At 43.1% G+C, this 12351-nt stretch overlaps 1 protein-coding gene across 8 annotated transcripts in view; it reads left to right on the forward strand.

Annotated features, from left to right (window-relative positions):
* The window catches only part of LOC110979570 (twitchin-like), a 106111-nt gene that overhangs the window by 69164 nt on the left and 24596 nt on the right, over nucleotides 1-12351 (forward strand). For all 8 annotated transcript variants that reach the window (XM_087131957.1, XM_087131971.1, XM_087131972.1 and 5 more), the window contains 14 exons: nucleotides 1409-1711; nucleotides 2600-2763; nucleotides 3107-3260; nucleotides 4010-4291; nucleotides 4916-5212; nucleotides 5967-6269; nucleotides 7310-7479; nucleotides 7929-8052; nucleotides 8588-8742; nucleotides 8895-9042; nucleotides 9651-9799; nucleotides 10421-10571; nucleotides 11757-11861; nucleotides 12074-12271. In XM_087131957.1, coding sequence (XP_086988083.1) covers nucleotides 1409-1711; nucleotides 2600-2763; nucleotides 3107-3260; nucleotides 4010-4291; nucleotides 4916-5212; nucleotides 5967-6269; nucleotides 7310-7479; nucleotides 7929-8052; nucleotides 8588-8742; nucleotides 8895-9042; nucleotides 9651-9799; nucleotides 10421-10571; nucleotides 11757-11861; nucleotides 12074-12271 — 2703 coding nt within the window. The remainder of the gene's footprint in view (nucleotides 1-1408; nucleotides 1712-2599; nucleotides 2764-3106; nucleotides 3261-4009; nucleotides 4292-4915; nucleotides 5213-5966; nucleotides 6270-7309; nucleotides 7480-7928; nucleotides 8053-8587; nucleotides 8743-8894; nucleotides 9043-9650; nucleotides 9800-10420; nucleotides 10572-11756; nucleotides 11862-12073; nucleotides 12272-12351) is intronic.

Here is a 12351-nt window from a genome sequence, read left to right on the forward strand (position 1 = left end):
GTATGGTTCCTCACCCACGGTGATGACCTTGTATTTCAGCTCAGTGGCTGGTCTGTTGCAGTGGTAGCACACAGCTAGACTAGACTACAAATTGTAGGTTCAAACAGGACAAGTTCCAAACTAGGACATGTATTAACAAACATGTTTTATGAGGCCAGTGAAGAACCTAATATTGGGTCATTGACCACACAGCAGAGTCACATGTCAAGAAGCCAAAGCAACAATTTCAGACAGTGCAATTTTATGTATAGAATACACGCATGAACGGGGGCACGCAGAGTGTGGCACCAGCTACATGACACACAATATACATTGTTAATGCGTTGCCATATAACGCTACTCACACTGCAACATGCCTTGGTCATCACTTTTACCCATAAAATTGTCATAGGTAAAATTACAATATTGCTCCTGATATGCAGCAGCCTGAAACTGGCAGAAGTAAATTACCTGATGGCGTCCTGCGTGGGGTTCTAAAAGGATGGTCTAATGTAAATAAGGACAAAAAGGTTTCCACCTTGGAAAAACGACAGAACTCTCAATAAACCCTCCAGACCATGCTGCGTTTTAGCAATTTTTGTGTAAACTTTCATGTGTAAAGAATCGACTCTAAAACGTGCATACATTTTTAGAAATACAAAGGATCAATCACGTCAGTTGCAAGGAACACGGCATTTGGCTGTTATCCTTGTTCCTTTTGAATAATTAATAATGTCAAGAGCGACAACATTAACAATAAATTTGTACAAGTACGGTGATACAAAAAAAGTCTGTCTCCCTACATTAACAAGTGGGTGGGGAGAGGCTTGCAATTTCTAAAAACACATGCAGGCATACATGAGAATGGAGATTACAAAAGCGTTTTTCTTGCTTCAAAGTGGTTGCAGACCGGGAGCATTGAGAAATTGGGAGGTGCTTTTGCTAAAAATTGTCCAGAATGTCCTCCTCTAGCCAAGGCAATGACTTGGCACAATGTTCGCCAGTATCAGTGTGAAAGAACCAGCTTAAACCCAGCTTTGACTTTTTCTGTCACCTTGTGACAAATTGACACCACAAAAACCACAAATGAGAAGTGGCGCAATTCCCTAAATGGACTCTTTCAAAAATTGGTCACTACTCAGTCAACCGTGAATGTATCACTATGATCAAGGAGTCATTTTAAAGAGGAGAGTCAAACCTGACAGATGATACCTCCCTTTGATTAACATGAGCGCTATTCTGTTACAATTAGCAATAATATCTTGGTTTTGATTTTTATCTACCCCGTAAAATGACATGTATTATATCATATCTCATGAGTTATATTGCATAACCTATTATTGCATTTGAACTTATTGAATATAATTCTGTCAGTATTATTTACTGAATTGTGACTGATGGTTTTCAAATTCTGACTGCCTATTATTAGATGAGCCTGATGCACCCAGCATCCCCAAGATTGATGCCGTTGACCGCAATTCGGCCCAGATCTCTTGGTCCCCGCCTGACAATGACGGAGGCAGTCCAGTTACTGGGTATGCTGTGGAGTACCGCAACACAGACGGCAACAGCTGGGAACCAGCCAGCAACTATCCGACCAAGGACACTTCAGCCATTGTGCCCAACCTGACCGAAGGGAAGGAGTACCAGTTTAGGGTCATTGCCCTGAATGAAGCTGGCCCGGGCAAGCCCAGCCGGGCATCCGACGCTGTCGTTGCCAAAATGCCCATCTGTAAGTCCTGGTCTCCCATGTTTTCCCATCACCAAGGCCAACTTTTAGATTCACAATGAGCTTCATTCCTAACTTGGCCATTTTGTATCATGTTTCCTCGTCCAACTGATTTATTCAACAAAGTAAAGTGGGAAGGAGCCTGACTATTTTTCTCTATTAAAGTGTAGGTGTAGCCTCTTTAAAAAACAGTTTTCTTTTGGACAACAAAGAAGACATGACTTTGTATCCCATCGGGGCAGAAGGATAGTTATCTATAATTAGCCCTATTGCATCATCTTTATTCCTTCATATATATTAAGTGTTTTGACAATATTAAGAGGGATCGCCTTGTCAGTTCAAGATGGCCAACTTGTGAATAAGGCCAATTGGTGGGAATGCAAATGCACTTTTTGTGACATTGCTTCAAGTGCTCCTGATGCAAATTTCAAGAAGTTGAAGTTATTTTAATCTTACCAGTTTTTAACTGCCTTGGCACTCAAACTGCTGACTTGCAACATAGATGGTTCCTTTCCAGCCATGACAATATTAACCAAAATATTAGACATTAGAGTAAGCATCGAAACTTTACATCTGCTTTTGAACCATGATATGGGTACTATAAATAGTCAGTGACATTTTGACACTGCAACTATAATATCTTTGACGGAGTAATATCATTGACCTGTGAATGTTAGTAATATTAGTATATGATATCATCAGTAATTATTTCTTGTGGTACCTGCTGGGGTATTTGATTCAGACCAGTCAGGTTAACCCCTTAAGAATTCACAGCCCCAGTGACTTTATGTGTGCATTACTAAGCAAGATGTCACGGGTTCAAGTCCCATCTGACCCAGCTTCAAACGTTTCCTTTTGACAGGCTTTAATCCATGGTTTATATCTTGACAGTGCCGGCTGATGCTCCTGGGCGGCCGTCTGTTGATAAAGTCCGCAAGGACCACATTGGCGTGTCCTGGAACAGGCCCATGTCGGATGGTGGGTCCAAGATCAAAGACTACGTCGTGGAGAAGCGCAAAGTGCCCGAGAGTGGCCCCAAGGGTGACTGGGTGGACGTAAGTTGGAGTTGACCCCACACTGTGGCGGCATCCAAATTACTTGATTTTAGCACCAAGAGACGCTCGGCAGCTAGGCTGCCACTATTTCCCATAGATTGCTGTGTTACTCCCAGCCGTAGCCAAATTGATGTTCACATGGCTTGTTCATAACTTATCCACCAACTGGAGCTAACAAAGATTATTACCCAAACCTTGGCTATGTTTCGAACTTAATGGTAATAAACAATATTGAATTTTTTGTAGGGCACACAGTGTCTAACAATTAATCTGTTCCTTGTACTCACTGGAACTTTTTCATTATAAAGAGTTCTTCCTGGCTTTTTCCTTTTTTTGGTCCCAGGCTGTCAAAGTTCCAGCAACAGAGGAGCATGCTACAGTTCCGGACCTGGAGGAGGGTACACCCTATGAGTTCAGAGTTCGTGCCAATACCGAGGAGGGCCCTCCCGGTAAACCAAGCATCCCGACACCAGTTGTCACCGCTGAGGACCGACCGGGTGAGGCCACCACAAATGAAATCTATCCTTATGAAGCTTGTGAAACGTATTGTTTCATGATTCGTGAAAGTTAGTTTGTGTGCTCTTCACTGCAAGTGTTAAGCTTAAAATTTTCTCTTTTAGGTGTCTGTCACATTTAAAGATTATGAATAATTGTGCAGATATTCATATTTGCAAATAAAATGGTGATATTTTTGTATGTGATACTTTTCAAAATGTTGGAGTTCTTGCTGTAGTAAAGTCAGTCAATTTGTCTTGTGTTTACTTTGTATGTGACATTCAAGTATTGTTGAGTAAACTTTAGAAACAAGCCAGAACAGTGAGCTTTGTTTTTGATCTTCAATTAGGTTTGAAAATTTGCACAGAGCAAAACCTTAAGTGCAATTTATACAGGATTGCCCAAAAGTGGCATTTACATGTATATGTAGGTACTTTTTTATGTTACAAGAGTGGCCCTAATAGATACCAAAAAAACCCTTCTCCCTCTGACTCTGAGGTGGAGGAGACAAAAGAACAGATAAATTTTCCAGGGGAACCCATGGAATTGGGTTGGGACTTTTAAAAACTGTTCCACAGGTTGGCTTTGCTTAAATTTGAAATTGGGAAGCAATGGAGGAAGGCAAGGAGAGTACCACCCCGTCATCCTGATTAAAGTCAGTTTCGTAGTAAATGTCTTGCATCATCAAATTTCTCTGATGTTGCATTCACTCAAAATTTGACGGCCATTTTTTTGGGTATATTCTGATCAGAGCGGCCGGTTCTTGACATCAGCACACTCAAGGACGTCAAGGTCAAAGGTGGTGAGAAGTTTGATCTCAAGCTGTCCTACACGGGCATCCCCAAGCCTGAGGTGACTTGGGAGCTGAACAGCCAGCCGGTCAAGGAGGACGGCCGTGTCCTGATCAAGACCACGCATGATGTGACAGCGCTTGTCGTGGAGAGTGCGCAGCGGGTCGATGCGGGCCGCTACACAGTCACATTGAGGAACAGTGCCGGCACAGACAGTGGCAAAGTCAAGGTGGTGGTCCTTGGTGAGTGAAAATATTGGTTAGCAAATTTTTGAGCTAAAGCCAAATTGGCAGGGACCAGTTGCAAGATATGTACATGGTGCGTGAGACTTTGTCTTGTAACCTGTTTTTTTTCTGTGACAAGGGCATTTTTGTGCTTGGCAGCCCTGAGAAATTGGCCCAAGATATTAGCCAAGCTGTGACAACTTTTATTTAAACTTAACATGAACTAAGAGACATCCATGCTCTGTGCGTGTGCCAAACTTCATTTCAATTAATGAACAATTCTTGACATTGTCATTCCCTTTGCACAAATCAGCAATTCCATACCTACGTTCTCTCAGTGAACAACTTCAAAATGTTCAGTGCTCTGCATCAAAATTGGGGCACTTTGTGAGGTCATGTCCAAATATGAAAATTGGTGTCAAAAGGTGCAAAAACTGTCACTTTTGAAACTCGATTAGTGCAGCTCTTTTACTAATCGAATCTCACTTTAATAATAAACAACTTCAGATTTTTCAGCTTCCATGGTCGAAGTTTGGCATTTCTGTCAATATTGGACAAATTGGTGTCAAAACTTGCGAAAGAGACATCAGTTGCCCAATTTTTGTCAGTTTCTTCAATCTTTTGGGCAATTTTGTCATCCAGATGCCCCAGCCACCCCCGAGGGTCCTCTCAATGTGTCAGACATCACCCCAGAGTCGGCCAGCCTGTCCTGGAAACCCCCACTGCTGGGGCCTGAGGACGTGGAGAACTACGTAGTGGAGAAGAAGGACGCTGACACAGGGGCCTGGACCAAGGTCAGTAGCTTCTGCATGACGCCCAACCTCAAAGTGCGCAACCTGCAGGAGGGGAAGGAGTACCAGTTCCGGGTGAGTGCCGAGAACCAGTACGGGGCCAGCAAGCCACTGCTCAGCGAGCCGATCATCGCCAAGCATCCCTTTGGTGAGCCCATTTCTTTAACGTTCACCATGCGTTGATGGTATTATTTTTGGCCAAATGCAGCAACTTTTAAAAAAATAAAAAGGCAAGGTATGTTGGCCCACCTCTGAAATGGCACCAAATGCCACAAATACGAATTTTGGAGAGTTATTTGAAGCAGTGTCTGTCTTTACTGGCAGGCTGGGGCGACAGGCTGGTGGGAACCCTTTCATCTAGGCTCTGGGTGCAGAGTACGTAGAGGAGACCGTACATTCCAACACAAATTGGTTGCATGCACTCAGAGTGTTTCATTCCAAATGCCCATAAGCCTGTGCACGGCAGCACCAAATGCGCCTAAACCCGGTTGTCTTTGCTATATAAAAAGCACGCCATCTTTTGTCAGATTTGTAAGACCTTGAAAAAGAATCTTGAACCATGTTAAATGAATAGGAACCTTCACAACTTTTCTGCCACACAATGTCCATTTTAACCACAATGCCAAAGTGTGTGACACCTCAAAACAAGACTGTCTCTTTCTGGTGCAAACTAAAACAGGTTTACCATTAAATTGGCATTAAGGCTTATACTGAAGGAGCCAATTATTATAAGTATATAATAGGTGTTTGGTATGTAAATTAACAAAGTTCCATATATGTGAATTGCACAACTTTGTGTGATGCTTTGCCAACTTATTACATAAATATAGATAACAAAAACTTTAGCCATAGTCACCAAAAAGTGTCATTTTAACAATCTTATGGGGCATTTTTTTGGGCAGATACCCCAGGGGCTCCTGAGCCACCTCATGCCACCAAGACTGACCGCAATTCCATCAGCCTCGCCTGGAAACCACCTGCCAACAATGGCGGCAGCCCTGTGCTAAGCTACCTCGTTGAGAAGCGGGAGGCGGGCTCCCCGAACTGGTCTCCGGCCACCCGGGCACCAGTCAAGGACACCAGCTGCTCGGTGCCCAAGCTGACGGAAGGGACGGAGTACGAGTTCCGCGTAATGGCCCAGAATGCTGCGGGGCCTGGGAAGCCCAGCGACGCCAGTGAAGGGATTGTTGCTGCACCCCCTTCAGGTGGGTCAAACTTTTCCTTCTTAGGTCAAAAACCCCTAGAACCAAATTTATTTTGAGCAAAAATCTTGCTTAAATAAAAATTAGTGGAAACCAGTTTTGATGAATGCACTTTTGCCGGTAAGCTGTTTTATTTGCTAAGAATATATTTCTAATTTCATTTCTTTCAGATCTCACGTTGGCCAATTGCAATGGGCGAAATCTGTCAACCCAACCCATTTGGAAAGGGTTGACAGATTTCGTGCATTGTAATTGGCCAAATGCAAACTCTTGGAGGCGCACTGTTGTGAAATGCCCACATTGGTTCTCTGACCAGCGTTTTGATGCCGTTTTAATACTGAAGAAATTAGCATTGGCCAATGTCCCAATGTTTTGTCATATTAATAGCATTCTAAAATCAGCATTTTTTAAGTTTGTCTCTTTTTGGATAATTGTTATAATTTGTGTAGACTCATTTTGCACCCAGATTTTGAAACTAACACTAATGAACTGTGGATCAGATAAATCAGTGTATGTGACATTCCATATCATGCACAGTTGCAGCCATATTCACTGTCTCTTTGGTTGTTTCTCTGACGGATCAAAGAAGATCCAGAAACTTAAGGAAAATGACAGATACTGGCACTCTGTAGGACTAATTTGCACAGGAAGTGGTAAAGGATATTCTGTGACAAAACTGTTGAATACAGTGGTGTCCTATGATTTATTTTGTACACTGACAGCAGGGAATTGCATGATAGGGAGGTGAACCAAGGTATTTAGAAATCGGAGTGATTTTTCAATGTAACTACAGCATGATCTGGCCAATCAGTGACTTCGTTAGGTATAACAGCACGGACTGACTGGCATGGCCGAGTGCTTCCTTGTCAGACCCTGATTCTTCCTGTAGGGTGCTGTTGCTGAAGGGTGCTAAAGCAGTTTCTGCTTTGTGTGTAAATGTAAAGTATCGAACAGCACGCCGCTCTCTGTAAGGCACTCTTCGTTGCCGCTTGAAATGGCCGGTTGGTGTGAGCTCAATTTGTTATGCTGTTTCATGTTGACAGTGAAGCCCAAGGTGCGCAGTGACTGTCGCAACAAGGACATCACTGCTGTCGCTGGAGAGCAGTTCAAAGTGGAGGTTCCCTTTGAGAGCACACCAGCCCCTGAAGTCATGGTGACCAGGGAAGACAAAGGCGGGATGGAGATACCGAAAGGAGATAGGTTTGACATTCAGGTACCAAACTCAATCAATTCCATTTCAGTTGAAACTCGACCAAGAAAATCTCAATTAATCAAAACACAATTAATTAAAACTGAGTCACCTAATGGAATGGAATTTCACCAGGTTTTATGTTCTCCATTCTGTTTAGGCCCAGCAAAAGAATAAATTTTGTTGCCCATTTCCTTTTTACAGGCCAACTTTCACACCATTGGCTTTTCTCATTTTGATTTGTTTAGTATTTCAAAGCCTGCTATAGGAGCCAGATGGCACCATGAGGCACGAAAGTACCCCCAAAATTGAACTGGTTATCCCCTTTGTTGGAGAGTCCACCGCTTCCCTCTTTTCATAACCTAGGAAACTTTTTTACTCGGGCTGTTCTACAGTTTCTGTATAATCATATCAACAAGAAAGGTGAATTTTTTGTTAAACTTGGTGTGTTCTGTTATTTCATCCCCCAACAGGAAAGTTCAGCAGAAGCCCTGTTCACATGCAAACGTGCTGAGAGAAACGACAGCGGGAGGTACACAATCACGTTGCGCAACAACGAGGGCACCGACACCTGCAACTTGCGAGTCACTGTTGTTGGTGAGTGGAGATGTGGATACTTTTCCCCCAGCCGAAGAACACTTGTCGCCAGTCACCAGAGCCTCTTTTTGAGTTGAAGACCTTTGAAAGAATCTTGCACGATGAAAATCATTTAGAATTTGCAATAATTTCACCCAAATAAGTTCAATTTTTTTATCAGAATACCAACCTGGTGGTACATCAACACAAAGAGCTGAGTTGGCAGTTTCTGATATGAACTAAAACAAAGTTCACTGAAAACGTGGCCTTAAGCTTCATTATGTGGAATCTGGTCACGTTTGTTGCTTTATGTAGAGATAAAACTGGTCTATTGAAGAGTTTCATAAATGGTTAAGCAGTGGCTTATCCTTCCTTATTCTTAAAATAATTCGATGATTTTTTTCACGTTTTTACAGGGTCCTATTTTTCCACTTCTGTTAGTCCTTTACTTTTCAATACTTGATGAGCCTGGTCCTCTGGACTATTTTTTAAATGGTTCCAGATTCGAAACCCACCAATGTGTGCATTTTCAATATAATTGTTTTTCTCCCTGTAGATAAGCCGGGTCCTCCGGAAGGTCCTCTGGAGGTGTCCGACGTCACTGCTGAGTCAGTCAAGCTGTCATGGAACCCACCGAAGGACGACGGAGGAAGCCGTATCACCAACTATGTGGTGGAAAAGAAAGAGGAAGGACGGCCCAGCTGGTCAAAGGTCAGTATTAAACTTAACAGATTGTCTTCAGCCATTATTCTGCAACATACGAGACCATTACAGAAACACGTGTTAGGCTCCAACAGAAACTTACAAAGCAGATGTTAATTTGTGTCTCACAAAGATTTCTGGTTTTTCTTGTGCCCTCTCAGATTTCTGGTTTTGTGCGGACCACCGACTTTGGTGTGGGCAGTCTGGACGAGGGGGTAAAATACTTCTTCCGCATCCGGGCAGAGAACCAGTATGGTGTTGGTGAGCCGCTGGAGACTTCCACCGCTGTGCACATCAAGAACCCATATGGTAATTGGATTTCATTTGAATGCTTTGAGCGACAGATATCAAAAATTAAAATGACTTACCCTCAAATGCCACCTCTTGATTGGTTCCGAGCATATCACATGGTATTCACGAGATTCATGTTTTTACTTGTTACCATGTATGTCAAAAAAAGGGTGTAGTACCACGGCAATCCTTGCTTTGCAAAGTGCTATTACACACCAAGGTACAATGTCATTAGTAATGCAGCTCCACTCAACTTGTGGTGGTAATCTTTAATATTGTGACATTTTTGAGGCCATTTAAAGATGATGATTTTTTTTAATCCTAATGTAGCGTGAAACCTTAACTTCTTCACAGGTTCAAAATCAAAGTAATGACAGTTAGTTTATTGAACGCTTACTGTTTTCCGTGTCTGACTTCACTCAAATACTCAAATGTGTGTGAAGGTTTCGGATAAACTGTCACCTTCAACCCTGGTTTTTCATGACTATATTTCAGTGTTGTAGTTGAAAGCTTATCTGAGATCCCACATCAATGGCTTATTTGTGATTTTATTAATGCTAAACCTCTTTGTTTCATTTCTTGTCCTCCTTGTGTCCCATTCTTTGCCCTCGCCCTTTCTCATCCAGACATTCCCGACTCGCCGGGCAAGCCTGTGATTGACGAGGTGGACAAGGGCTTTATCCGCATGTCCTGGGAGAGGCCGGAGAATGATGGCGGTGCCAAGATCCTGGGCTACAATGTGGAGAAGCGCGAGGAGGACAGCGAATGGGAGCAGGTCCGTGAATGGCCGGATTCCCACTTGGTGCAAAAAGCAAATTTGACATCGCTGAACGCTCACGTGGCAAAATTCGCGTGATGTCACAGATTCGCTTTTTGAGAAATTTTGCCTTTTGCATTGAGTGAGAGCCGACCTTTACGCCGACCCGCTCTGTCAAAATGAGGATTGAGTTGCTGTAACTTTACTATTCATCATTTATGATATGTAGATCCCTTAATAAAGTACATGGTACAATCATCCTTAATTGCAATGCTTTGACTAAACTCACCATAAGCCACACTGATTTTGCTCTTTACATGCTATGCTATGTACACTTTTCAGAATGTCACCACAATGACACCTTTGATAGCTGAGTTTAAAATGAGCCATTCAGTATTTCCAAAGGCAAGGTCATTGGGGAACAGTGTAACTGATAGGACAGACCTAGCCTGCCCATTCCATTGACCTTGGATGTACTTTATTTTAGGTATGCACTATTGGAATACTGAATCGGCTCATTATCCAATAATTTGCAAGATTTTCACTGATTTCATGTCATTGTCCAATGGATAACTGGCTAATGATCCCATGACCGTTGACCTCATTTGTATTACTCTACCGATGACCGGTCCCCTGCAGTGCAATAACTTCCTTGTGAAGGACACCAAGATGTCCCTGAGCAACCTACGCGACACGGTGGAGTACCAGTTCCGCGTGATTGCCAAAAATGCGGCTGGGCTCAGTGCCCCTAGCCGCCCGTCCAATGCAGTCATCCCAAAACCACAGTACAGTAAGTTACATTATACACTGTTGCTGACATGTCACCCCTGACTTGGCATAAACGTTTAGAAATTGCTTTTTTTGCGGTTCACTGATTCAAGCAAGACTTTGAAGCAACTGTTTCATTCCCTTTCTTTTTTGTAGGTAAACCCTGAATTTTGTAAGTCCTGTTATAAATACGTTTTACCAACATGTTGATCAGACATAGGTAAACAATATTTTTTTGGAGAAACACAGATAGGAAGTCTTCAGATGTCTGCACATTTGCTTTTACTGGTTGCACCAGTCACAATTAAGCACCTGCTCAGAAACAATTTCCTAAGCAAAATGGCTCTGTCCATGGATACAAAAAAAACCCTCCATTTAAGGCATTTAACCACTTTATGTCAAGGCATTTTTCAATGTTGATGATGCTGAGCCAGCATAACTATCATTTTTTCCGTTTTCAAAATCCTTCGAAAATTCCTCATTTCATTTAACGGTTGTTTATAGCCGCACAAAGTAATCTTTAGGCACTACTCTAAGTTGACAGGTGACCTTCATTGACGTCCGAGTATTTCAGCCAGGCCTGCAGCCTTGTAAACAGAGCCCAGATTGTGCGGTGTTGTATAACTGTCTTTTGTTCACAAACCTGGCTCAGTGCACTGCTGACCTCTTTACAATAGTGTGCGGCAGTGCTGTGTGGTTCATCGCTGCGGTGGTGGAGCGCTTTTGTCCCTGGTGGTAATCCGCTCGCTCTCAATGCCCCAAACCCTGGTATACGGTTTCAAAAGAAGGCTGGATTCTCACCACTTTTGAGAGTGAAAAATGTCGGTAATGCCCAGCAGCCTGGTCTTTTGTTCGGAGGGCCCTGTTTCCTTTGTCCGAGTTCGGAGACCCCGGCCATGCATATAAACCATACGTCTCTGATTCCAGAGTCCCGGCAGGAAGTGGTTAATATCTTCACTTTGACTAAATAGAATTAGAAAGAAAAAACCATTGGCCCCCAGGATCCGCCCTTGAGTGCAGTGCAGTGCAGTGCAGGATCATGTCACGCAGCTGTTGCCATGGATTGACTCAATCAGGAGTGATGATTAAAGTTTATTACTTGAAAATGAGGCTTAAAGATCTCAAGTTAGTTAGTTAGGTTTTGCTCTATCTACATTCGATGAATTTTTAAAAACAATTTGAAGCTTCTTGCTTCTGTTTTTTGCAGCTACCTCAGACAAACCCGGAGTCCCACAGGTGGAAAAAGTGACCAGCAATACGGCTGACCTAACCTGGGCTAAGCCTGCATCTGATGGAGGAGCCCGCATAACAGGTTGGTTTTACACTGTGAGCAGGCATGGTTCCAGACCAATATGGAAGGTGATGGAAGCATTTATAAACACAGAGAAACTGTTGGCCTGGTACCTTCACTTGTGCATATACCACACATGTATGCTAACCAGCATTTCGGGCTAGGGAACATTGTTGCTATTAGAGTATTGAGATTTCATATGTTTTCCAACCCACAATGATCCTTTTGTTCAGGTTACACAGTTGAGAAACGCGAGGTGGGTGCCCCCAACTGGGAGAAGGCCAACCGGTATCCCGTCAAGGACACCAACTTCACCCTGGATGGACTGGAAGAGGGGAAGGAGTATGAAGCGCGAGTCTTTGCTGAGAATGCAGCAGGAACGAGCGAGCCCAGTTACTCAGAGGTGCCCATCAAGCCCAAGGACTCAGTTAGTGAGTGCTTCAAACAAGAAGTTTATGCAGTTGTTGGAGTGTAGCCTATTGGCGATTGGCTATAGATGATTGGTCAGTTT

This window comes from Acanthaster planci, linkage group LG02, assembly GCF_054643075.1.
Source record: "Acanthaster planci isolate LZ-2023a linkage group LG02, COTS_SCS, whole genome shotgun sequence".
Lineage (NCBI taxonomy): Eukaryota > Metazoa > Echinodermata > Asteroidea > Valvatida > Acanthasteridae > Acanthaster > Acanthaster planci.